We start from the raw sequence: 26,555 nt of genomic DNA, 5'->3' as shown, positions 1-26,555 counted from the left end.
ATCAGAGGTGCACTACAATAGAACATATCTTTTAAATAAACAGAACAACATTTGTCTTTTATTACAAAAGAGTATCCTTTCTTGTCTAAAAAAGAAACTGAAACTATGTTCTTAGTTAATGCAGGCACATAACAACAATCGACTAACTCTAGTACAAGCCCAGAGGGCAGAGATAGAAAGTAAATCCCTACAGCAACAGCAGCAACCCATGCTCCATTGCCTACTCGTAGGTCCACCTCGCCCTTTGTCAATGTCCTGCTATTTCTCAGCGCCTGCACATCAATACAAATGTGAGAAGCACATCCAGTATCTAATACCCAAGATGTAGAAATAGATAGATTGACTTCTATAACATATATACCTGAAGTGGAAGTCTCACTTCGCTTCTTCTTAAGATCCTCCAAGTATACCTTGCAGTTCCTCTTCCAGTGCCCGGTCTGACCGCAGTGGAAGCAGGTAGCATCCTTGGCGACCCCTCCTTTAGGCTTCAGTGCCTTGCCTTTGCCCTTGGTTTGGGACTTTCCCTTACCTTTGGGCTTGCCCTTGCCCTTGTGCTTCTGGACCATCAGAATGGGCTTAACCTTCTTAAGGTTAATCTCAGCAGTTCGTAACATACTAAGTAGCTCGGGCAGTGGCTTGTCAATCTCATTCATGTTATAGTTGAGAACGAATTAACTATAGCTATCTGACAAGGACTGCAAAATCAAGTCAGTGGCCATCTCTTGGCCAAGTGGGAACCCCAGTCTTTGTAGGTTCTCTATGTACCCAATCATCTTGAGTACATAAGGACCTACAGGAGCCCCGTCTGACATCTTGCACTGAAACAGTGTCTTCGAGATCTCAAATCTCTCATGCCTCGCTTGTCCCTGATATAGTTGGCGAAGATGCTCAACCATATCATAAGCGCCCATCAACTCATGTTGCTTCAGCTCGAGTTCATGGTCGTGAGCATTAGACAGACACATCTAATGCGTTATCTTGATGCTTCTTATAAGCATCCCGGTCGGCAGCGAGGAGCCTCCGGAATGGGCTGCTCGAGAACGAGTTTACGTTCCCGAGTGAGAACTATTCTCAAGTTCCTGCATCCGAGAAATTCGCTCCGTTGAGCTTGTCCTTCTCAAGGATGATCGCAAGGAGAAGGAATTCGTGTTCGACGTCATGGTTATCTACAACAGAAAATTTGCAGAAATAAATATCATATTCTTTTAAAATCATTTAATTAGGCCTTTAACTAAATGATGCTCCCACTGAATACAATAATTCTTGTGGGACAAGATCCACATCATACTAACCCTTGAGTTAGCTTTGGCTAATACGCCCAAGGCTTAGTATGATCGGTAGGTAACGATTACCAATTACATCTCTATGCAACTCTTGTTTATAGAATCAATATCCGCATTTATATTAAAACTCGAGTTAGCTTTGGCTAATACGCCCGAGAGTTAATATAAACGTGATTTTGTCCTACCTTTCCAACTATTGGAAGAATGCCTATAGTTGACTCGATCCAATCGAGTAACTAGGAATACTCAATCTAATTGAGTTTGTATTCACCCATGCGTTGATAGGCGGGACCAAGATTGTCCCTCCGTACCCTACCAAGATAATATGTATTGCTCTGCTTTGGCAGATTCAACAATACATATGATCGAGGTAGTGATAGGTATCACGGCACGGTTAGGCATTTAGAGTTGGTTCGATCTAGATCTAATCTAATCGAGAAGGATGCATCTTGTGCACGATTTAGATCTAATCTAATCGCAAGGGTGCATCATGTGCACGACTTAGATCTAATCTAATCGTTAAGGCACTAATTAATTAATTAATTATTAAACATGCATCAGATACATAACAATTAATTAATTGATCTATTTGTGATTTAGTCATGGCCCTACTACGATCTTCTCAAACCAATGAGAAGATCGAATGGTCAACCTAGGGTCAACAGCTTCTCCAAGCTCCTCCCTTTGACCACCTTGTGTTGCTCGTGCCCGCCTCGGAACTCCGTCTCGTGTGGACCCTCCACCGCTCCAATTTATACATTACAATTTGAAACTCGAGTTACATTCGAGTCTAAATCTAATTTACAACCAGAATAAGAGAAAGGTACGACGCGCAGGCCGTGGGAAAAAAAATAAAAATAAAAATACAGCACACACAATCATATGACGGCACGCAGGCCGTATTATGAATTACAACACAAATCCAATCTTATTGGGTATTTTGGGCCATGACTATCACAAATTAATATATAATTCAAAATTATATATTTTTCATAATTTTTCTGTAATTTTAAAATAATTTTTACAATTTTTATGAGTAAAATTTCCCGGCGGTCCCGTTTAGCGGTTTCGGGCGCAATCGCGGAACGGATCCCCTTGCGGGGCCCAGGGGCAGCGCCCCTACCCGCGATCTAACCATCGCGAGGGTTCCTATGCGATCCAACAGCGCCTAAACCCGCTGTCCCAAAACGATTTGGGTCGAGACATTGCCGTTTCGGAAAAATCTTCCCGGCGGGTTCGTTTTTAGCGATTTCGGGTGCAATCGCGAAGCAAATTCCCTTGCGGGGTTAGGGGCAATGCCCCTACCCACGATCTAACCATCGTGAGTTGCTCCTTTGCGATCTAATGGCACCCGACCCCGCTGTCCCAAACGGATTTGGGGCAAAACGAAGCCGTTTAAAAGAAAACTTTCCGGTAGCCGAAGCCTACAAGTGCCGAGACACTTGTGCTTCGCTTCTACGGAAAAATTACTCATAAAAACTCTAAAAACTCAATTTTTACAGAAAATCACAGAAGGTATATTTTTCATAAAAATACAAACGAACTCGTACAAGTCTTTGCACGTGGCTCTGATACCACTGTTGGGTTCGTCGGGCCGCGAAAACCGCTTTTTCGCGTCGCGGAAACCCCGAGTCACCCAAAGCCATGGATCTCGTGCAAAGATTCGTAAACAAAATTTTTTGAAAAACCTTTTTCTTGTACGAGTTTGTAAAACTTTAGATCTACATTAAAGTTAAGATCATTACCCTTGTAGCGAAGCCCTTCGCGTTCCCGCTTGTCCAAGATGTCGCCGGATCTCTAGTTGTCAAAGTAGACAACCTCTATATGTATCCACACGGACACAAGTAGAAGGAGATGACCAAAACACAAGGTGTGCTAGCACCAATGGAGTGTTCGGCCAAGGAATGGGAGAAGGAGAAGAGAGAGCACCCAAGGGAGAAGAAGAGTGAATGAAATCAATGAGAGGAAATTCAAAACAACCCCTTAGCCATCAAGTGGCCGTCCACTCTAGGAGGTGTAACCCCCACATTAATTCCAATTAATGTGGAGACCATTAAGAGTTATAACCCCCATGAGGTGGCACTCTAGGATGATGTGGATCAACACTATTGGTCCACATCTTGCCACCTCACTAAATGACATGGCAACAAGTGTAACCTCCTCATTTAATGTGGGCCGGCCACATTAAATGCTATGGAGGCTTGTAACCTCCATGAGGTGGCACACATTGATGATGTGGAGCAATCCTATTGGTCCACATCTTGCCAACTCACTAGTGATGTGGCAAAAAGTCAAGTCAAACATGACTTTTTCTCTTCCTCTCAAATCAAGTCAAACTTGATCAAATCTCTCTCATGGTTGATCTAATCCAACCATATGATTCAAGCCAACTTAATATAATGAATCTAATTCATTAAATTAAGTTGATTTAATGAGTCATAATCTAAATTAGACTCATTGAATACATGAATCAACTTGAGTCTAACTCAATTAGCCCAATTTGGATTACTCTTAATCCAATATGATTTATCAAATGAATCTAATCCTCTTGGTTCATCATATGAACCAAATCTCCATCTAATTGTCCTTAGTGTGTGACCCTATAGGTTCTTGTAACATTGGCAATGCCCTAAACCCATTTAGGAGCATAAGTAATGAGCGGTATCTAGAAACACATCATTACTACCCATGTTACAAGAATGTCGAGATCCGACATCACCTTGTGACTACCAATTGTGACTCCTCACAAAATATGTGACATTGTCCTTCTATCCTAGACATCTAGATTGATCAATATGAGACATAGACCGTGTCATCCTCTAATCAATCTAAATCTTGAACTCCAAGTAGACTCACTCAATCAAATGAGCTCAACATCTAATGTTGACTCATTTAGGCATGGTCATGCACTTCGTGGTCTAACTCTATCAAGAATACCGATGTCGCTCCCGTCATATGGGAGGGATAGATCCCATCTATATCACTCATATCCCTCTACATAATTCGTTATATACCCAGTAATCGCCTTTATAGTCCACCCAGTTACAGGTGACGTTTGACGAAACGAAAGTACATAACTCCTTATGTAGGGATCCATGGTGACTTCAGGTCAAAGGACTAATAGTCATACTAATAGTCACATAAGAAAGTATATGACACTCATATAACGATCCATGATACTTTCTTATGGTGGGTCATTCAGTATACATTCTCTAATGCATACTCATGTGTCAGCTTGATATCTCTATATCCGTGACTTGTGAGATCAAGTCATCGAGCTGACCTACATGCTAGTCTTATTGTATTAACATTGTCCCTGAATGTTAATACTCGACTAGGAATGATTTAGAGTAGTGTTCCCTATATCATCTCACTATCGATTCAACCAATCGATTGATATAGGTAAGAACCTTCTACTCTAGGACGTTACTATACTTATTTTATCCGGCACTAATACAAATAAGCATAATAACCAAAAACCAAATGCCTTAATATATATACATGAATATGATATACATGAGTCCATACAATCATCAAATGATTGGCTCTAGGGCTCTAACTAACAACTACAACCACTCTAATGGTTTGTCTCATTCTATCTTGGTTGTGAGCAACTGTTTATAATTTATAAAGAACTGATAACATAAACTTCTGTGTGTCTCCTCACATCATGTTATCTACAATATAAATTAAATGGACAACTACACTTAGCATAAATATAGACATTTGACCAATGTGATTCTTATTTCAAAATAAATATTTACAAAAAGCTAGATTTTTAGTATGCATTCTAACAAGAAGTTCCTCAGCTATAAAGCCTAGTTAAAAGTCTCAATACCATCTCCATCTTCGATGCCAATGACTACTCTTGTGCCTCCAACAGGGAATTCTCGTAATTGGTATTCAAACTATCATGATGGTCGCCAGCAGGTTCCGCCTATATCCATCAGTCATGCATGTCTACTCCTGGGCTATCTGCGCGTCTTCCTACACATCCAACTTTGTCCAGTCCCAATCGTTATCTTGGGTACTATCAGATTTGTGGTGTCCAAGGTCACTCTACGTTCTAGTGCGATCATATGACTGCCTCGATGCTTGCTCTGCTTCTGCAGGCTCCTCCGCGTGCTCCGCGTCCCACATATAGTGTATCATTTGCGCACACTGCCATTCATTATACACCTTCGTCTGATTCTCGGGAATGTGTTGTTGACTCTGGCGCCTCTCATCATATCACCACTGATCTCACTACTCTCTCGTTGCATGAGCCTTACTCTGGGAATGATAGCGTCGTCATTGGTGATGGTTATAGACTACCTATTACACACACTGGTTCTTTCTCTTTCTCTACTCCATCTTTCCCTTTAGTTTTCTCCAATGTTTTATTTGTGTTGTCTATATCAAAAAATTTGATTTCTGTCGCAGCACTTTGTGCTACTAATTTTGTTACATTTCTTTTCTTTGATTTCTATTTTCAGGTATTAGATTGTCGTACGGGAGCGACACTGGTCGGCGGGGTCCATAGAGATGGTGTCTATTACTGGCCAAAATTTGTGTCTACGCTATCATCGCCTTCCGCCTTTTCTATGTCTATCTCATCATCTATTTCCTTATGGCATAGTCGTTTAGGTCATCTGTCATTAGATGTTTTGCAACGTTTTTTTTATCCTTGGGTCTTTCGTTTCCTGCGAATGCTTTGTCTAATTTTTCATGCACTTCGTGCAATATTAATAAGAGTCATAAATTACCCTTTCATAAATCTAGTATTTCATCTCGTGCTCCTTTGGATATTATCTTTTCTGATGTTTAGACATCTCTTATATCATCATTTGATGGACTCAAATATTATGTTATCTTTGTTGATCATTTTACAAAGTATATATCGCTTTATCCTTTACGCAATAAATCAGATGTATACTCTACCTTTATTGCATTCAAAATTCTTGTTGAAAATCGGTTCTCGATGACTATAAAAATACTATTCACTGATAATAGAGATGAATTCTTAGCCCTTCGCTCCTTTCTTACTACTCATGATATTAGTCATCTTACCACTCCTCTACACACTCCTGAACACAATGAATACTCTGAACGTCGTCATCGCCATATAGTCGAAACTGGTCTCACTTTGTTGCACAAAACATCTATTCCACTCACTTTCTGACCTTATGTCTTTGCTACGACAGCCTATTTGATTAACCGCATGCCTAAGGTCGGTGTCTCCCATATGTCCTCTTTTGAAAAATTGTTCACTACCATTCCTGATCTTTCTAAGCTTCGAGTTTTCGAGTGTCTATGCTTTCCGTGGTTGCGCCCCTAGTCTCACCACAAGCTTAATCCCAAGTCAACATCTTATGTTTTCCTTGGCTATTCTCTCACCCAGTGTGTCTTCTATGCTATGATGTAGCTCTCAAAAGAGTCTTTGTATCTCATCATGTTAAGTTTGTGGAGCATGTTTTTCTATTTGCCATCACCTCCTCCTTGTATTCCACAGTAATAGACACTAACCTGAGCTCTCTGCTGCACCAATTCTCTCGTGGACCCTCTAGCACTGATGTCGCAACCTGCCACTAATCGTAGCCGCCCGCAAGCGACTTCTTCACCGCTGTCATCATCGCCGCCATCATCACCTCTTGTTGTTGGGTTGTCCACGCTGCCTGGTGGCAACCGACCCTCTAGCCCACCTACTCTTTCTCTATCTCTCGCTTCTCTAAACCAACATCCCATGCAAACTCGCTCCAAAAATGTCATCTACAAACTCAATCCAAAGTATCTTTTTCATACTAGTCTTCCACAACCTTGTGAACCCTCCTCTGTCACGCAGGCGCTCAAAGATCTGAATTAGGTACAAGTCATGGATGAAGAGTATGATGCTCTTCTCCGTAATCAGACTTGGACTCTTGTCCTACCTTCGCCAGACCAAAATCTTGTGGGTAATAAGTGGGTGTTTTGCATTATGCGTAATTCTGATAGCTTAATTGGTCGGTATAAGGCTCGCCTTGTTGCCAAGGGTTTTCATCAATGCCCTGGTGTCGACTTTCATGATACACTCAGCCCTGTTATTAATCCTATAACATGCGCATTGTTCTTAGTTTGGTTGTGAATCGGAGGTGGTGTCTTCGCCAACTTGATGTAAACAATGCATTTCTTAATGGTCATCTTGCAGAGGAGGTTTATATGGCACAACCTTCGGGTATGCACAATGCTGAGTTTCCGGATCATGTGTGTCATTTGCATAAGGTGCTTTATGGCCTGAAGCAGGCTCCGCGCGCCTGGTATTTGGAGCTTCGCGCTTTCTTAGTCTCTCTTGGCTTTATCGCATCCCGAGTTGACACCTCCTTATTTGTTTATTCTCGGGATGATATTGTTATCTATTTCCTTGTATATGTTGATGATCTAATCATTACAGAGAGTGATGCTTCTTCTGTTGACATCATAGTATGTAAACTTCATGCAAAATTTACGATTAAGGATCTTGGAGCTCTTTCCCTCTTCTGCGGTATTGAAGTTCGCCCAACCTCAAATGGTCTTCTCTTAGCGCAGCAAAAGTATGTCACTTATCTTCTCTCCAAACACAACATGCTTGATTCCAAGCCAGTCTCCACTCCTATTGCTGCTAGCTCTCATCTTACTTTACATGATGGGTCTTCATCTTTTGATATGATTAAGTTCCGACAAGTGGTTGAAGGCTTACAACATCTCCGTATGACTTGTCATGATATTTTCTTTGCGGTCAACAAGCTTTCACAGTTTATGCATGCTCCTTCAAAGACGCATTGGGGTGATGTGAAGCGTCTACTTCGGTATCTCAATGGCACTAGGGATCTTGGCATTCGTCTTCTTGTGGATACACCTTTTACTCTTCATGGTTTCTCCAATGCAAACTGGGCAAGAGATCCAGATGATCGGTGTTCTATGGGCGCATTTATTATTTTTCTACGTGCTAATCCGATTTCCTGGAAATCTACCAAACAGTGCATGGTTGCACGCTCTTCGACTGAGACTGAATATCATGGCATTGCCTCTACAGCAACTGAGATCCAATGGATTAAGTCACTTTTGACAGGTCTGTTTCTTTCGGTTACCATGCTTGTTGCGCTTTTTACTGATAATTTGGGTACCACATATCTTTCAGTTAATCCTATTTTTCACTCTCGGATGAAATATCTGGCTATTGACTATCACTTTGTTTGTGATCTGGTGCAGGCCTCCGAACTACGAGTTATTCATATTCCTGCTAAGGATCAGTTGCCTGATGCACTTACAAAATCACTTTCTTGATCTCGGTTGTTTGCTATTTGCAACAAGATTGGTATCATTTCTAAGACACCATCTTGAAAGGGCGTATTAGGAAATAATTATTATAAGTAAATAGTTATTTGTTTCCTAGTTATTAGAAAATAATTGTTATTAGAAAATAGTTATTTGTTTTCTTGTTATTAGAGAATAATTATTATTAGAAAATACTTATCGTTTTCCTAATTTATATTTTTTTTTATTTTTCACTTATAATGATATTTATATATATCATATGCTATCATTAATAATATGTTAGAATTCTATCGTCAATATCATCATCCACATCGCAACCGGAGGGATTCCTCCAGCCATCTCCATCATCACCGGCACCTCAAGGGAGGGGATTCCACGGTCTTTGAGATCTCTAAGCTTCGGCCCTCTCACGGTAGCCACCTTCCTCATTGGAGAGATCTGGGATTCCAAATCTCCTCCGTTGCCCCCCTCCACGAGATCTTTCATCCGCAATCCGATAGTTCTCTAGCGCGTAGTTTCGTTTTGCTCCACGTGGAATGTATTTGATTTAATTCCTCTGCAGTATGTTTACTTTAGTGATGCATTTTAATTTGTTTAATTCCTATTTAATTTGTGTTTAAATATTAGTAATGTTTTAAACTATTAATGTTTGTTATTTGTTTGTACAATGAATGCAGGTAAGTTAGATTAGATTAGCATGTCTTGCTTTACGTTTTCATGAATTCATTTGCGATCGTAATTTAGCAAGGTTACAGTTCCATTAATTGCATTACTTTATGTTTGCTATTACTTCTTCGCGGTTCTACTTTAGTGTGTTCACATTTCTATTAGTTGTATTGTTTTCCATTGATTATTCTTAGCATTTGAAGCTAAAACAACAAATCCTCATGCACAATTTAATTTTATCTAGGCAATCTCTCTCCCTTGTATAATAGTATAAACACAGACAATTTACCCCAGAGCATAGTGTAGACAGTGGACGTATAATATCTCTGACGTAATGGTCAAGAATCGATTCTCAAAAACTAACGCTTGGGGAGGGATTACTAAAAAAACAGATCTACTCTATCAACACGGACAATTTAATGGATGCAAGGTAGACCTACAACCCTATATAGTATGAAGTAACAATATAATCAAAACTCGATAATTTAAAAATCCCAATTCCGCTTTCAGTATTAACGAAGAAACGATGAAAAAGGAAGAAAAAAAACCCTCATTCTGATATCCACCAAAACATACCCTATGGATTTCTGATATCCACCAAAACATACCCTATGGATTTCCTAAGTTCTAAATACTCTATAACATGTATATGACACTAATTAAAGGACTCTCCTTTTTATTGAAATCATCGAAGGGGACACTCCATCCACCAGTCCTCTATGAAATTATACAGTTACCTTTGTTACACTATTCAATATTTAATTTTTCTATTACACATTAAATTTTAAATTAATCGACCAATTATATGAACAGGATAAATCCATATTGTAATAACTATAACTACGAAATCATAATTGTTATAACATTTGTACCAATTACAATTTTATAGTTATTACAATGCATACTTAACATGTTCAAAATATTTACGTTGTCACAGCTACGATTTCGTAACTGCTACAATGTAAATTTGACTTGTTCACATAACATTCATATTGTAACAGTTACGAAATAGTATTTACGTTGTAACAATTACGTAACTGTAACTATTACAATTCAGACTTATTATGTTCAACAACATTCATATTATAGTAGTTACCAACCGTAGTTATTATAACTTGAACTTATCTAGTTCAATAATATTCATATTCAAAATCGTAACTATTATAATAAAAACTTGTCTTGCTCATAGAACTGGTTGATGAGACCGAGTGGAAAGAGATAATAATATCAAATAGTATACTAGAATGCTACTGTATCATTTTACATAGGGTTGATGGATGGGACACCCTTTTGATTAAAAAATAAAAAAGAGACACTCCTTTAATAAATCCAATAAAATGTAACACCCTCTTAATTTTTCCTAAATTTATACGCTAACTATCACCGTACATAACCATATTGGAAATCATGTTTAAAAAATCTATCCTAAAACATATGATATTTTTTCTTCCCGTTTTAAAATTTACAATTTAGCATTTAATTATATTTATTTTAGTTCACCAAAAAAAAGGAGATTAAATAAATTCGAAACTTGAATTTATTTTATAACTTCATTTTAGCATTCAATTTTTACGCTTCTACTTTTAGAAAAGTCGGCCTGTAGTATATATCTGTTATATGCTTTCAGATTTGTATAGCAATTTTTTCGAAACGATCGCAACAACAAAGTTTGCTAGGAAACAAAAACATTTCGGTACAGAAGTTCCTCAGCTGCAGTAGTTAACAATTGACATTTCTAATGTGCTTATGTTCATCAATTTGCTGGGTAAAGCAGACGTAAGTTGCATTTTGAAACCACGAATACATATTATGTTCGAAACGCCAGTTTCTTTCAGGAATCGCCAGATGCACCGTTGTTTCTGAAACAGCCATTGCAACTCTGAAGGCTTCAATTTCAAAAAAGAAAAATGAAAAAAGAAAAAAAGCTAGACTGGACAATCGAGAAAAAGAAGAATCATCATATGCAGAAAAAAGAGGAAAAAAAGTACTAATAGTCAAAGTCCATTTTCTCTTTCCTTCTCCATTAATCATCCCCACTGATTCCACAAGTTGTGAATGGCAGAAAACGGAAACTCAGTGACGCAAAACTTTAATCAAAAGATTAAATTAAAAAAAAAAATCAGAAAGGCTCTTCTGATTTGCCCTTTCTGAAACGATCAACGAGACTGCACATCTCGATCAAACATTGTATACAAGCGAGCGGTACCACGTTTTTTGAGGTGTGTGAACATTGCACGAGAATGGATGCTAAAAAAAGTTCCAGAACACCAAGAGAGAAAATCACAAGTACTCCAAACAATACATACTGAACTTCTTGTTTCAAATCATCAACTCCTATGAAAGGGTAGAAAGCTATCATCACATAGCTTTTTTAAAATTTTAATAATCTAAATATTCAATTTTTCAAATCAATTAATCCTAAAGATGATCAATCCGATCCACCGAAATTTTTCATCGACCATCAAGATAAATCAGGAAATACTTATAAAAGCAATAATCACAACCACATGGCTCTTTAAACATTAATTAAAAGAGAAGTATAACAAAATCAACCAGCAAATTTACCCCATACTGACAAACAACATTGTACACAGAGAAATGACAAAGTCACGGTAATCGCCAATGGCTTGTTTGGCCAGTCCGATGATTCAAGAAAATAATAGGAAGAGCAACTCAAAATAAAATGAGAAACTAAATTAAATCTACCCACAGCACTTGACTGCAAAGGGTTGACTATAGAGTGGCTTTGTACCACTATTCTATACGTCTATGCTGCAAGTACAAGAACTTTGATTGTTCCCTGGCTATTGGCTGTCAACATTGTCGGACTGTCACTCTTCCAACAAACAGCACTAATAAAATATGAACCAACGTCATCTTCTGCATCATCAAGTTCTGAAGATCCAAATTTATGCCATGCAGCTGGTTTCGAGATTGCCTGCGATTCATGATTGTTATTGCAGCATTTTTAGAACAGCTAGAAACGGGCATAAGAACCAGAGGAAAATATCCTTCTGTAGGCAGACCAAACTAGCATGGATACTACCGCTTGGAGAATTAGGCCAGCATAGTGAATTTGACTCACCTTATGGTACACAAATACTTCATTTGTCTCACTACCACAAGCAATGTACTCATTGTTGACTGTTAAACCCACAAAATTTTTCTCATTCGTGTGCCCTCTGAAAGTCCGCACCTGAATGAATCATCCAGAACAGTACAAAAATTCAGTAAGTAGTTAGTCATTTTCAATCTGGAAATCATTAGAGGTAGGATTAAATTAACAGTTTTAAATAAAAGAATGCATGGCCATATATAATCATCACAATAACTGCTCTGATGGATCACAGTACAATAAATAAAACATAACTGAAACAGCAATGTCAACAAATCTGGAGGAAGTTCAGATGATCTAGATACAGAATTTGGATAATAGTCATTGAGTGGCAATTCAATCTTCCTTGGCATGGATCCAAGACCAGCATTTTGCAAGCAGCATGTGGCCCTAAGCTAATAAAGTTATTATTGCACAAGCACGAAACATGCATTAAAAAAGTATAGGAGGTTTTATTTGAGTAACTCATCTATTCAGGCTGAAGCTAATGATCTTAACATTTTCAGAGTGGATTTTTATTATTGAGTTTATGATAGCAAAACTCATATTACCACAAAATTATCTAGAAACTAACATATGAAACTTTTGGATTATTGCATAAAAAAATGGAAGTGTCTGTCTTTCAAAACAAAATGTTACTCCCCCAATCAATGAAATCCTTGTTGATAAGAAAAACTGTAAATAGAATACTGAATAACACAGTAACAAGTTCAAAACTAGTTGGGAACTTATTGAAGTTATCAACAAGGACCAGTGCCAGTAAAACATACTGGGCATGTGTCTTTTACATCCCAAAGTCGCAATGTACTGTCTGTTGATGCAGATGCAAGTTCATTGGTGGACAAGAATTTTACATAAGATACTGCTTTCCAGTGCCCCTTGAAAACACGTAGTGGAGTACTAGTATTTCTCAGATCAAAATAGTGAATGTGATGGTCAGCAGAACCAATCTGGAAAAGGACATGGGAAGAGTGTAAAAAGTAAACAACAAACTGAGAAGGTAAAAAAAGGAAATCAATCAAAACATACCGCAACATGAAAACTTGACCCTGGATTGTATTTAACACAACAAATATTTGCTTTCATGTCAATGTTGATAACACTGGCTTCTTGCTTTGTGCACCACACCTTCACCTACTTGTCACAATGAAAAAAAAGGTATATGAACACCTTTAGAATAGAAACATCAGGAATTGCATATTAGCGAACCTGCTGTAATTATCAGCTGATTCAATTAGCCAACCATAGCAATCTTACATGTTTTTCTGCATATGTCCATAGAAATGCATAAAAACCCGTTCTCAGTCATGAAATAAATAATACACGTGTGCAGATTAATATGAAAAATGGCATGTTGACAACATCCAACCATCCCAACAATAGAAAAATAATGATCATAAATTTTACAAGTATAGTATGTAAACCTGATTGTTTCCTTACAGTTTCCACCCATCTTGTTGAAATATGGTAACATGCATTACTTTCTATGGTGATGATGTACATTATGTAGCATATCATGTATGGTTTTATAGTTCAACTGGAACATTATAATTCCATAGGCAAGAAGTTTTAAGACAAAATTTAAGCAACTAATGAAAAGTAATCTTGAAAAACAGAAATAATCTAGACACCTGCATGCAGGAAGAAACTCCAACCTCCATCTCAAGTCCAAAATTTTCAATTTAATTACCTCTAAATAATATTAGAGTAATTTATAGCATGCACCCGTTTGATTGCATCCAATCAGACCATTCTGGATCAAAATTCAAGATGTACAAAGTTACTCTAGACCACCCTTGTAGCTAAAAAAAATTGGCCAGTCCGTGACGAAACATGAAAATTTGAAGATACATACAGAAAAAGAACAACTAATTTATTGTATACAACATGCACTTTCTCATATGCAATTTTTATTAACTTCTATTTTAGGTTAAATTTTTGCAGATTTTAATAATTGGTATAGTTTAATCAATCCTGGCAGCAGTCTATCAAAGTTTACTTGAGGATGCACAATCAAAGTTTAGTTAGTTTGGAACTGCCTATGATAGTTGATTCAGGTAGTTTGATCACAGACAAAATAAGGATTAGATGTTTACCTTACAATCATCACTACCAGAAACTAGCATTGTTGGTTCCATCCTAGAAAAATCAACACTCCATGCCCGTTTTTCATGTTCTTCATATTCCATCACACTCTGAAAAAAAAAAAAAAGAAAGAAAGAAAGAAGTCCCAATCATTTCCTGCTCCATTACATGAATTAAAATAATTTCTATCATACAGAAAAATGGACACCTGGCGAGTATTTACATCCCATACAGTTACATTCCCTTCATAATCACTACTTGCAATGATGTTTTTTGAGTACTTGTTCCAACTTAGGCAACTAAGTTTAGATCGTGTTGCCAATTCTACAACAGGGCAATTCACATCTGATGGTTCATTAACAACCTGATCATATTAAAGATTTATAATTAGTTAAAAAATTGAATACACAAGACACTGTCCATAAAAGATAAGAAAAAACACTTACTGTTGAGAATTCAAACACTTTAATGCGCTTCGAAACACCAGCAGTAGCAAAAAATTCATCATCACGATCAAACTCTATGCTGTATGAGAGAGACCAACCACAGGATCAGAGATTCAGAACTGAACAAAGCAATTTTAATTTTTATAGAGCAAGAGAATAAGGGTGTAAAGACTTCCGTATTTAGCAGAATCGAAAAGCCCAACTATGCTGCTCTATATCACGTTCAGCATTTGTATAACTGTTGTTTAAGTATCTCTTAGGTGCTCTATAGACTGTTCGCTATCATGTTTCTCCACATGGTTCAACCTGAGTTAGAGTCAAAGTTCTCAGATTCTAGATGGCTCTTCTATTCCTCCTTTATCAACATGTATATATGCATATGTTGCGAGCCTCAACCACAATTCATATTGTTAGTATTAGACCTTAGAGTCAATTATAAGATGTTAGTATTAGACCTTAGAGTCAATTATAAGATGATTGACAAGGAAACTTTTGTATCACATTTCATTAATAAAAGGCGAAGTTTATGGTTATTATATTTAGTTCAAATCTATGTCGGATGAAGAAGTATAATAATGTCCTAGGGTAGTAAGTTATGACCTATAGCATATCAATTGGTCAAATTGCTAGTAGAAGACTATAGATATATATAGAACATTACTCTTAACTATTCCTAATCAAGTAATTAATATACAAGGGCAATATTAATGCGTTGAGATTAGCATGTAGGTCAATTGATGGCTTAATCTCACAAATCATAGATATAAGATATCAAATTGGCATATGGGTATAGATTAGAAAATATGTACTAAATTGACCCATCATGAGAATGTTTCTTGGATCCTTATATGAATGTCATTCTCATAGTGAATATTGATATGAATAGTCTTTATACGTGAAGTCACTACGGTTCCCTATATTGTGTACTTTGGTATCGACAAAAGTCACCTGTAATAAGGTGGACTATAAAGTCGATCGCTGGATATGCAATAAGTTATGCAGAAAGATGTGAGTGATATAGATGAGATCTATTACATAAGTGATTGTGGGCCCCTTAATTAAGTAGGACTACTAAAATGCATGGTCATGCTCAAATAAGTCAATATGAGATATTGAGCTCATTTAGTTAAATGAGTCTACTTGAAGATTAAGAAACATAAACATTGATAAAAGGATGATACGATCTATGTCTCATGGATCAATCTAGATATCAAAGATAGAAGAACCAAGTTATACAAGATAATAGACTCAGAAAGATTAGGTCGGATCTTGACATTCTCATCACTTGGTAGCAATGATGCATTGCTAGATACCACTCATTATTTTTTTATCTAAAATGTTATTTTAGAAACATTGCCAACATTACGATAACCGGGTCACACACAAAAAACATGTTGACTTGGAGATTGATTTATTTTAATTTGACTAAAATAATATGGGTTTGAATCTTAAGCTCGAAATGAGTTCAAACCTTAAAGCCCAACCCAACTAAGAGTTTAACAAGAGAAACACTAATAGTCATCTCATCTCAGATGGTGGAGAAGATGAAGAGTTAGTGGTTTCTTTATGGCACCTTGATAACCATCTCTTAAAGAGGGTCTTTAAGAAGGATAAGGTGAAGAGTTGGGTTGTCTATTCATTGCCACCTTAAGTAGTCATTTCTAGCAAGATGAGAAGGTGTGTGAGTCTTTTTGTTTTCCCCCTTCTTCTTCTTCTTCTTGAATTCGTGAGTAACAAGAAAGGAGGTGGGTGAGATTCTCCAATTCCAGTGTTCATGAGATGATTCACAAGGACGCATTCTATTCTAATAAGGTTGTGCATACTATTCTAATAAGGGAAAAGTCGAAGCAAGTCAAGTGTGAACAGATGCTTGGCAAAGGGAAAAATCCTAGGGAAGTAAACCCTAGATAATGTGGAAAGTCTTCGAAGAGTGAACTCTAAGTAGGCCTAGTATGTCAGGAAGACTAAGAACTAGGCTTATTTATATGTATGCTTATTGTCTTGCCAAAAAACTTAGATAGATGAAGACTCGGAAGACCAAAGGAAGACCAGAGACCGGACCTTTAGTCCGAACGACCAAAATATAGATAGATGAAGACTAGGAAGACCGGAGGGCGTCTTCATCTTGTTTGTATGCTTATTGTCTTGCAAAAAGCTTAGATAGATGAAGACTTGGAAGACCAAAGGACGACTGGAAACCGGACCTTTAGTCCGAGCGATCGGAACATAGATAGATGAAGAATAGGAAGACTGGAGGACGAATGAAGACTGGACCTTTAGTTCGGGCAACCATACACTATTATGATTGACCGGAATAGTCTAGGCAATCGGACCTTGATCCGAGCAACCAGAAACTATCTGGTCGACCGTAAAACCTTGATAATGTTGAGTTTGCGAGATTCAATCTTCAAATAAAGTTGACCAAGTTTCGGTCATCTAGATAAGCTTTCAGTAATCGAAAGCGGTAGAATCAAGCTCTAAAAGGGAGGCAAAGGCTCAAGGATCCACAACTCATTCGGATTCAAAGCCATGATATCCTCTCTGCTCTAAGTGCTCAAAGATTCTATTCGTGCAATCCAAGAGGCTCCAAGACAAGGTGCATCAGCATTCAAGATCTCCATAAGCAATCCACATTCAATAAACTTGCCTATTTGCTTATATGCTTATTTAGTTTATTACTTTGTGTATGTTGTATTTGATCTAAATTTTCTCCACCACCGGAAGGTTTTCGAATTCAAGAAAAGAATAATGGATGGCATGATCCATGCATAGCCTTGGGCGTAGCACCCTGGGAGGTGTGAACCAAGTAAAAAATCGGATTTGCCCTTCTCTTTTAAGTTATTTATTTTATTATTATTCGCCGCGTACTAACTCAAGAACAAAACAAAAGAGAAAAGTGTGAGCGTTATTCACCCTCCCTCTGGTGCGCTTTACTATCCTACATCTTGGTCATCCAGCTCTTAAGCATTTAAAATTAATAGTTCTAGTCTTCTAGTCTTAAATCTCTAGACCATAAATCTTATTAGTTAGGCAAATATAAAAGTTTCATTAGAAGTGTTCATAAATGTGCTTTGTACCCTTTTACTTTGGTTTATTTATGGTCCTAACTATACCATTTCTACACTTTCATCCATGATTTATTCCTGAATGGCATTGTGTCATTGATAATTATTATAGCAAAAGGTGATTACGCTCACTCCAGAAAAAAGGTCATTGATATTCTTGAATGACATTGTGTTTCACAATGAAGGAATGACCTAAAATATTTTCTATATTCTCCTCTTTTATGTTGAATTCAATGACTAGTTTCAAACATCTATCAAGTCTTTAAGTAGTGATAATCCTAAGGAATACTTTTGATTAAAGGTATTCTTCATCAACTTCCATGTTTATGTACCCCTAGGAAGAACGGTGTAATTGAAAGAAATATCAAAACCTAGTCAAGAATGCCCAAGCACTCTTTTAAGACATGCATTTTCCTTTTTCAAGTTGATGCTTTTCTTACTGTTTGTTATCTCTGTGGCCAAATTCCCTTCACCAGTCAAGAGGTTATATACCTTATCTCACGAGCGTGTTTGGCTACACTTATTTTGTTCATTGAGCATCTTCTAGAAGATAAGTTATCTCATTTTTCTTGAATGCTCTCGCCTCTAAAAGGGATGTTGTGTTATTGTCCTTAATCACATCAGACCTCGTCCGCTAATGTGACCTTTGAGTCTATTCAATTCTTTCCCTTCACACCACTCTATCAGGTTCATGCAAAAAAATTCTCCAAGTTCATTGCCATGCTTTCACTTAGCAATTGTAGACCTTCTCATACCTACACCTTTTATTGTTAAGGTCCCATTATCTGACATGCCTCCCTATAAGTGAAGGGTAGGAGATGATGTCATATAGATACTTGCACCTCCTTCAAACTTTGTCGCTCTTCAGTCATCTACTGTTATCTCTTATCCCAACTTTGATTTAGTGTTTCCATCATTTTTCGCTCTTTTTTGTCATATGTTTCACTGTCACCCAAATCCCTTTCTATCTTCTTTATCCTCACAATTTGTTCCTACAAATGTCTTAAAGGTTCTCTCAGATCCTCCTAATTAGGAGTAGGCTATGAATGATGAAATAGAGGTGCTTGACTCTATTAATAGCCCTTAGGAACTTGTAGCTCTCACCCCTTGGAAGTCTATCTGAGGTGTAAATGGGTTTTAACAGTCAAGTGTTCTCCCAATAGCTCTTTTGATTGTTTAAAAGCTCATTTGATGAAACATGCACATTTATAAAGTTGAATATGTAGATGTTTCTCTAGTGACTAAGATTAGTTCATTTGTACCTCTCCCTAGTTGTTATTTTGCACTAGTTACTTTATCAACTTGACATTAAGAATTTCTTCTTTCATGGTGCTCTCTCTCAGGAAAAGGTTATATGGAGCAACCTTCTATGCTTGTTGCTCAGAAGAGACTCGCCTTGTGTGTAAACTGATGAAACCTTACATAAACTAAAAAAAATCTTCGAGAGCTTATTTCATAAAGTTTAACTCAATTTCCCTTCAATATAGCATTAAATAAGTGCAAGCAAACCACTTAGTTATTCTACCTCATCTCTCAATCATGAAAGTGTTTCCTACAAACAATATTATCAATACCGGTGAGACAGTGATAGAATTAGATGACCAAAAGATTATCTTCATAAATATTTTCAAACTAATCACTTGATTGACCTCAAGCACTTCCTAGGGATAGAAAATGCTCATTCAAAAGAAGATATCTACATTTTGCAATGCATATATATAGTAGATATACTCAAGGAGGCTGGTATATTAATAGCTAAATCAGTAGATACTCTCATCAAAAAAAAAGGAAGCCAAAAACTTATCTAGGAAAATACAGACAAACTAGTAGAAAAACTTTTACCTATCTCACAATCACTAGAGTTGATATTTTGTTTGTTGTTAGTGTGATTGGTAAATTTTTAAAGAACCTATGTCATGACCCTTAGGAAGCAACTAGGATACCTCAAAAGTGCTCCAGGTAAAAATATTTTATTTCATGATTAAGGTCATCTTCAGATTGTGATACTCGGATGTGGATTGGGTAGGTTCTCCCACATATTAACGATTTGCATCTAGTTATTTAAAAGCAAGAAATAAACACTAGTAGCAAAAGGTAGAGCTTATCAAATAGATTGGAGATTAGGATCTAGTAAGTTGAAACCGGACTCAGTCTGAATTTATTTTATTTTGTTCAGTTTAAAACTGAACTAAATTTATACACAGAATAATGTAGTTCAATTGTTTTAAATTAAGGTAGTAGTATTTTTAAAAGATGTCACTGCTGTACCCCTCCTGCAGCACCCACCCACCACCCGTCACCTCTCCTACAACATCATCCACTTCCCACCCTTAGGCAGCCTGTCACCACCACCTGCCACCCCATAATCCTCCTTCCTTCCCCTCTCCGTTCTCTTTCAAATTTCCATTGGCTCTTGTGATGAATTCAATATCATGCTAATTGATAGACAGAGGAGAAAATTTTGTCCGTACGAACTGGCATGGCATGACACTTTAAACTATACTTGTATTTGTTCATAACATATGATTATTAATGGGCAAAAATCAATAGGGTGGCCCTAATTATCATTTTTGTCAAAAGGTCGACCCTTTTTTAAAAAAAAAGTCAAAGCAACGACCCACTATATTTCTCATCCAGAAAATACTTTTATTCCAACGTTGTTATAGCAACTACGTTGTAGCCATTACGTGTTAAAGTAAATTATTTTTTTAATTTAATGTCAAAAATACTATGCATAGAGCACTTTTATATAAAAAAAAACTTTTTACCAACTCTATCAAAATTATTTAAACTTGATGAAAATCGCTTCAACATAGTCAAAATCACTATAAATTGTTGTACTAGCTACCAACAACACTAGAATAAGGTTATTTTCGGGATGAGAAATATGTTGGGACATTGTTTTGACTCTTTAAAGCAAGGGGCATCTTTTTGAGGAAAACAATAATTAAGGGCCATCTCTTTATTTTATATCTAAGGTAAACTTACAAGTGGTATTACTTTTAAATTTATTATTATTTATTTATGCATCCATTTTTTTACAGCAGATTTATAATATTTTATATTTATTTATTTTCCATTTTTATATAATAATTATATCATGTAATGTGTAATATCTAATTAATAATATTTATTTCTTTATCTTTTTTATATAATCCAGGTATCTAATTTTGGAGATAGACGACCTTCCGCTTGGTTCACCTACCAAGTAAATCTAGAACACAACTTATGCACACTCAAAAGTCGTCCTCTAAGATATTTGTTCCATTTGAGATTCAAATCCTAAACCTCTAAATGTTTTACCAATGCACCACACCCATGGGGGTTATTTATTTACCTATTTGTTTTTTATCAAGGTAACCTCATTAGTAACATTACTTAATAATCTATTTATTATTATGTTATTTATAGTCATGTCAATTGTTTTTATAGATTAATAATATTATATATTTATTTTTAACATTGGATTACATGTATATATGTAACATGAATTATCTTAAAATTATAAGATATATATCACTAATACTACATATTAGGCATAGTTATTAAACTCATAATAAGATATCAGATTATTAGACTATAACTGATTTAATTTTAATTTGGATTCCATTAGCAAACTAGATTAGAATTAGATTTATTGTTTATATAATTATTATTTAAATTTATGTTAATTGTTTTTCATTGTTAATCCTCCAGTTATATATAATATGTAATTATCTGTAAAATATAAATATTTATAATTTTATTGCTACTTATTGCTAGAAAGAGCTAAAAATAATAGATGATTAGTTCTGGATAAAAAAAAATCAATCAAAGAGATTCAATTAGAAAAATAGCATGTTAGATATTAGATGGGAACATGATAATTATTAAATTTAAAATAGTTGAATGTAAATATTTAACGTTCTAAAGAAAATTTTACTTCTATGATAATGGTATAAAGAAATATAAGTTGCATTAATTCTTAGGTTCTTTGTATGTGTTTTGTTTTCTCATTCATTAAACAAACTTTGTTTGTTCTTTACATTTTTTTCTTTTTTTTTATTTTCTTCTTAGGTTTTGATCCCACCAATTCAACTCGGCTGATCCCAACGACTTTGAAACATCAACTACAATACCACCACCGGTACCAATGTTGAAAACCATCTTTTAATAATGTGAATTTAAAAATTACTCTAACTAGATGTCACTTGTTCTAACATGTCATATGCAAAATATTTATGCTAAAATAACGAACTTATTAAGAAAATCTATTATTCATGTTGTATAAGATGAGCCAAAATAAGATGCAAGTTGTTTCATGTATCTTGAACTTGTCAACAAGGTTTATAGAAACATTGATGATGGAGCATGTGAAAGCATGTGACAGTCAAGACTGTCAAAGTTTAAACTGGAATCACATAAATTCAGCAATATTATGCAGCACATGATGGTTATGTGACTTCATGGATTAGAGATGTTATGGATCTATGATAGCCAAGTGCTACCTATCTGGAGATCACATGGCTAGCATGATTATGAGCCCATGATGATTAGGGGCGTCAATACCTAACTAAAGATCATGAGAGTCATTATGAGGCATTGTAAATATCTAACCATTAATCTCGATAACTTTTACAAGAGGCTGGCTTTTTACTATTCAACCCCTTCGAGTTTTTGATTGATTCACTCAATTTTTGTTAAGCATAAGCCTTAAATTGTGCAAGGAATAGATGGATAAACTTAAGAGGTGGTGCATTGCATGATTGCATCAATCTTCATCTATTCTTGTCCATCCTTCTCTTCTTCCCTGTTCTTTTGTAGGATTTTTTCCACCAATGATACTAATAATTTGTATTTTGCACTTATACCTAGATCAATTTAAGATGAGTTATTAAGCATTACTACTATTATGGTTGCTTCAAGATACTATTATCAGGGTCAAAGTGTTATATGACCTTTTTCAGATCTTTTTATTTGCTGCTCTTTTACTATTTGGCACATGCTTTGTACTTGCTAGATTTTGTGTAAAGACTTGTGTTTATTGGCCCCTAAACATAGTCAATATTCGGCATAATAGAGGTAATGATGGAACTGTGTGCAACTAAGAAAAGTTCACTCAATCCATGAAAGTAAGATACCTAATTTCTAATTATTTGGACATCCAACGTGATAATTGACAAATAAGCTAATGAGCTAAAAGGCCCTATGTGAACATAAAGTATGGATTACTATGGAGAATGATAAAACCGTAAATGAAATTCATCATATAGAAAATAATAGAAAAATAAAATCATCTATGATCACCAAATACATCTATGATCACTCTAAACCCTAAACAAATGAGTATGTGACCATAAAGCATGGATTATTATGGAGGATGATAAAACCATAAATGAAATTCATCATGTTGAAAATAATAGAAAAATAAAATCATCTATGATCACCAAATACATACCTTGACACAATATTTGCTGAATGAAATAAATCTCCATGTCTAAGTTCCGCAATAACACGTAACCGACTAAAACAACATAAACAAAAGAAGTATGTAAGAAATTAGATAAATAAAAAAAAAAAGAAATAACATTACAAAGGTAAGATAATGAAAAGAATATTCCAATAAATGTTAACTCATGGAATATTGAATTGCAAAGATTGCTTCTATAACCTGTATCTTGTAAATGTAGTTAGCACAGATTGAAAATCATCTAGTCCGGCATGGTATCCTTCTCTCACTTTAACATTTACTTTTTTTTCTTCTTGACCATGTATTTGGTTCGCTCTGAGCCGCCTCTTTTGTAAGTAACATTCTTGAAGCTCATTAAACTATACAAATGAAAAGGCAAAAAGTACTATAAGGAATAGTCATAAAGAATTCAGTTCATAAAAAAAAATATTAAGAAACAAGATTGCATAATCAAAGGATTTTTCACTAAATTTGTTAAACAAAAATGAAGATAACATTGAATTAAAGTAAACATATATCTGAGGATAATATACTAGGTTTACTTGAATCAGACCACATTATAACATGCCAATTAGAGAGCCAATCAAAATGATATGCTTAAGAGCATATATGAAAAATATTTACTGAACTACTATGTAATACAAGTTCTAACATTATTTAGAGAGAAAAAAAAAATTCAAACAAGTGGAGCTATTTATGCTCACTTCATCTTAGATCAAGGTTTAAAATTCCAAACCAAGTCAATGTTTCAGTCCCTCCTCCACTTAAAAATGTCTAAGTGTGCTGAGTGTCGAAGAAGGGAAAAGGGAAAAGGGAGAAGGGAGAAGAGAGAATGGAGAAGAGGAGGAACAAGAGGAAGTCTCATGGAGGGGGTGTGCCCATCATGGAAGCCTTTGGAAGAAGTAGATTTACCTTTTGAGGTAAGAAGAACAAAATGTGCAACCTTGGGGAAGCCTTCAATGTGTTGCAAAAGACTAGTAAAACGACAAAGTGCATTGTAGAAGACTTGCAAAATGGTGGAAGGAAGATGAGCTCATGACTTATGTGCCCTAGGTATCCCATAGGAAGACATGTGCGCAAAAGGCTCACATTGCACATTATGGAAGCCTCGCGAAACGATAGATGTGCTAAAGTGACTCATGTGACTTACACCTCACACTTCTTCAAGGGGTTTTGTTGGTCTCAGGCCATTTAATGTGCAAAACAACATATTTCACTCATAGCAATAGAATGAAAATTTAATCTATGTTTTGATGTACCAAAATTTTTAACCATGTTTTAGATGTCACTAGATTTGTAGATCGATCAAACTCACAACTCATGTAGCTATTAAAAAAAACTTCTTGAACATAGTGTTCATAGTTTGTAAATATTAATTCAAAGGAAATATGGCAAACAACATATAAATTTTTTTTTCTTTAGAGGGAATGGAAAAAGGTTTCCTACCACTATACATTATTAGGAAAAAGAATATGTAGTTCCAATTGGGTAACGCATGATGGTGTTGTCATCATAAGATCCGAGGTCAAATTTCGACTGGTGGCCAAGTGTCTGCCCTCCCCCATGCGCTATTGAACTGCCCAAGGCTAGTAGCCACCCATGATTTACCTTTTCCGTGTTGGCCTGGGGACGGGATGGCGAACGCGCAGGGACGAGCGAATCGCATTTTGCCATCAGGAAAAAGAATATGTAAGAATCCAAAATAATATTGAGAAACTATGTTATATTTTGAAGTTTACTTAGGGTTAGATAGATGTAATTAGGGGTCTTAGGACTAAATCAAGGTATCTAGGTTCTGATTTGATGGGTTTTGCATTCAATTTGGTGTTAATTTGACACAAGGTAGGTGATTTAGGGTTTAAGGTTTAGGATCTAGGTAGTTGGCCAATGTGGTTTTTGTTTAGGTTTCCTGTGGGTTTGAATTTGACCCAAATCAAACTTGATTTAGACCATTTAGTTAAACCAATGGAGAACCAATGTGAATCGTTCAATTGTAATTAAAAATTTTAGGGTATTAAAATAAATCCATGGTTAAGATGTTATGTTGTGCAACTTGTGCTTGTCGGCATCGGAAGAATTTACCGTTTCACCCACCAATAGGCACCCACCAATAGGCACGATTTTGAAGTCGGAGTTGTGAACTCGTAGTGACCCCTCGAGGGTCTCACCGTGACCTCATGCGACTCACCAAGTCTACAAAGGAAGCTGCACAGCAAGCTTTGTTATTTTTACTTTTATTTTTATTTTTTATTATTTTTTTATTTTTTTTATTTTTATTCCTTTCCTTGTTCCTTTCTCTCTTTCCCTCCTTAATCAGTTAATTTTTTTCCCTCCTTAATCAGTTAATTTTTTTCTATCCTTCATGTTAAGTTTTTTCCTCCATACGTCTACAAAAGTAGAAAAAAGTCTCATCTTTTAAGGATAGTTAATTTTTTCCATGCTTCATATGTCCACAAGAGTAAAAAAAATCTCTTAAAAACTTCAAAGATAATTGACTTTTTCTCTTCTCCATTCATCCATGAGGTAAACAGAAAGAAAATCTCTCTTATAGGATGGTTAATTTTTTCCCCTTCTCCATCCATTCATCAATACACGAGGTAAATAGAGAACAAAACCTTTTTATGATGGAGAAAATAAATTGTTAGAAAAATAAAAATAAATAAATATAATATAATTTCTAACCTTATATAAATTAAATTATTCTATATATAAATTTATTTAATTTTAAACTAATCAAAGTAAATCTAAATTAAATTCAATTTTAACCTACCTGATCCTATCATGTTTATTTAGTACATTTCAACTAGCGCTCTAAATTTCGGGATATGCGATAGCCTAGGCGCTCAGCGGACGCCAACTGCACCAAACAAGTGTTTGACGGTGAGCCTAGGCGGCCTGTGCGGCGCTAGGCGGCCTGTGCGGCGCTAGGCGGCCTTGTGCGGCGTTAGGCGACGCTACTATGTTCAAGGAGATTTCCTTTTTTTTTTTTGTTTAAAGCCCTAAATCCTATCATTCATTGATTCATTTGTCTCTCTCCGCCGATTCGACTACCTCTCACCTCCTCCGGAAGCGTCTGCACGATCACAGTAAGAATTTTTCTATAATTTATTTTATTGCAATTAATTTTTTAGGCCTCTCACAACACTTCCAACATCGAGGACGCCTCCAGCGGCGCCG

At 36.0% G+C, this 26,555-nt stretch overlaps 1 protein-coding gene across 1 annotated transcript in view; it reads right to left on the bottom strand.

Annotated features, from left to right (window-relative positions):
- Positions 1–11,712: 11,712 nt before the first annotated feature.
- The window catches only part of LOC122041039 (E3 ubiquitin-protein ligase COP1-like), a 34,716-nt gene continuing 19,873 nt past the window's right edge, over positions 11,713–26,555 (bottom strand). Inside the window, exons 5-13 of the mRNA XM_042600572.1 lie at positions 23,580–23,737; positions 23,367–23,432; positions 14,865–14,943; positions 14,627–14,782; positions 14,430–14,528; positions 13,363–13,467; positions 13,104–13,283; positions 12,304–12,414; positions 11,713–12,156 (exon numbers count right to left, since the gene is read on the bottom strand). Coding sequence (XP_042456506.1) covers positions 11,986–12,156; positions 12,304–12,414; positions 13,104–13,283; positions 13,363–13,467; positions 14,430–14,528; positions 14,627–14,782; positions 14,865–14,943; positions 23,367–23,432; positions 23,580–23,737 — 1,125 coding nt within the window. The 3' untranslated portion in view covers positions 11,713–11,985. The remainder of the gene's footprint in view (positions 12,157–12,303; positions 12,415–13,103; positions 13,284–13,362; positions 13,468–14,429; positions 14,529–14,626; positions 14,783–14,864; positions 14,944–23,366; positions 23,433–23,579; positions 23,738–26,555) is intronic.

The sequence above is a fragment of the Zingiber officinale genome, chromosome 2A, assembly GCF_018446385.1.
Source record: "Zingiber officinale cultivar Zhangliang chromosome 2A, Zo_v1.1, whole genome shotgun sequence".
NCBI lineage: Eukaryota > Viridiplantae > Streptophyta > Magnoliopsida > Zingiberales > Zingiberaceae > Zingiber > Zingiber officinale.
Note: the sequence above shows the minus strand (reverse complement) of the source record. Positions and strands in the feature narration are given on the sequence as shown.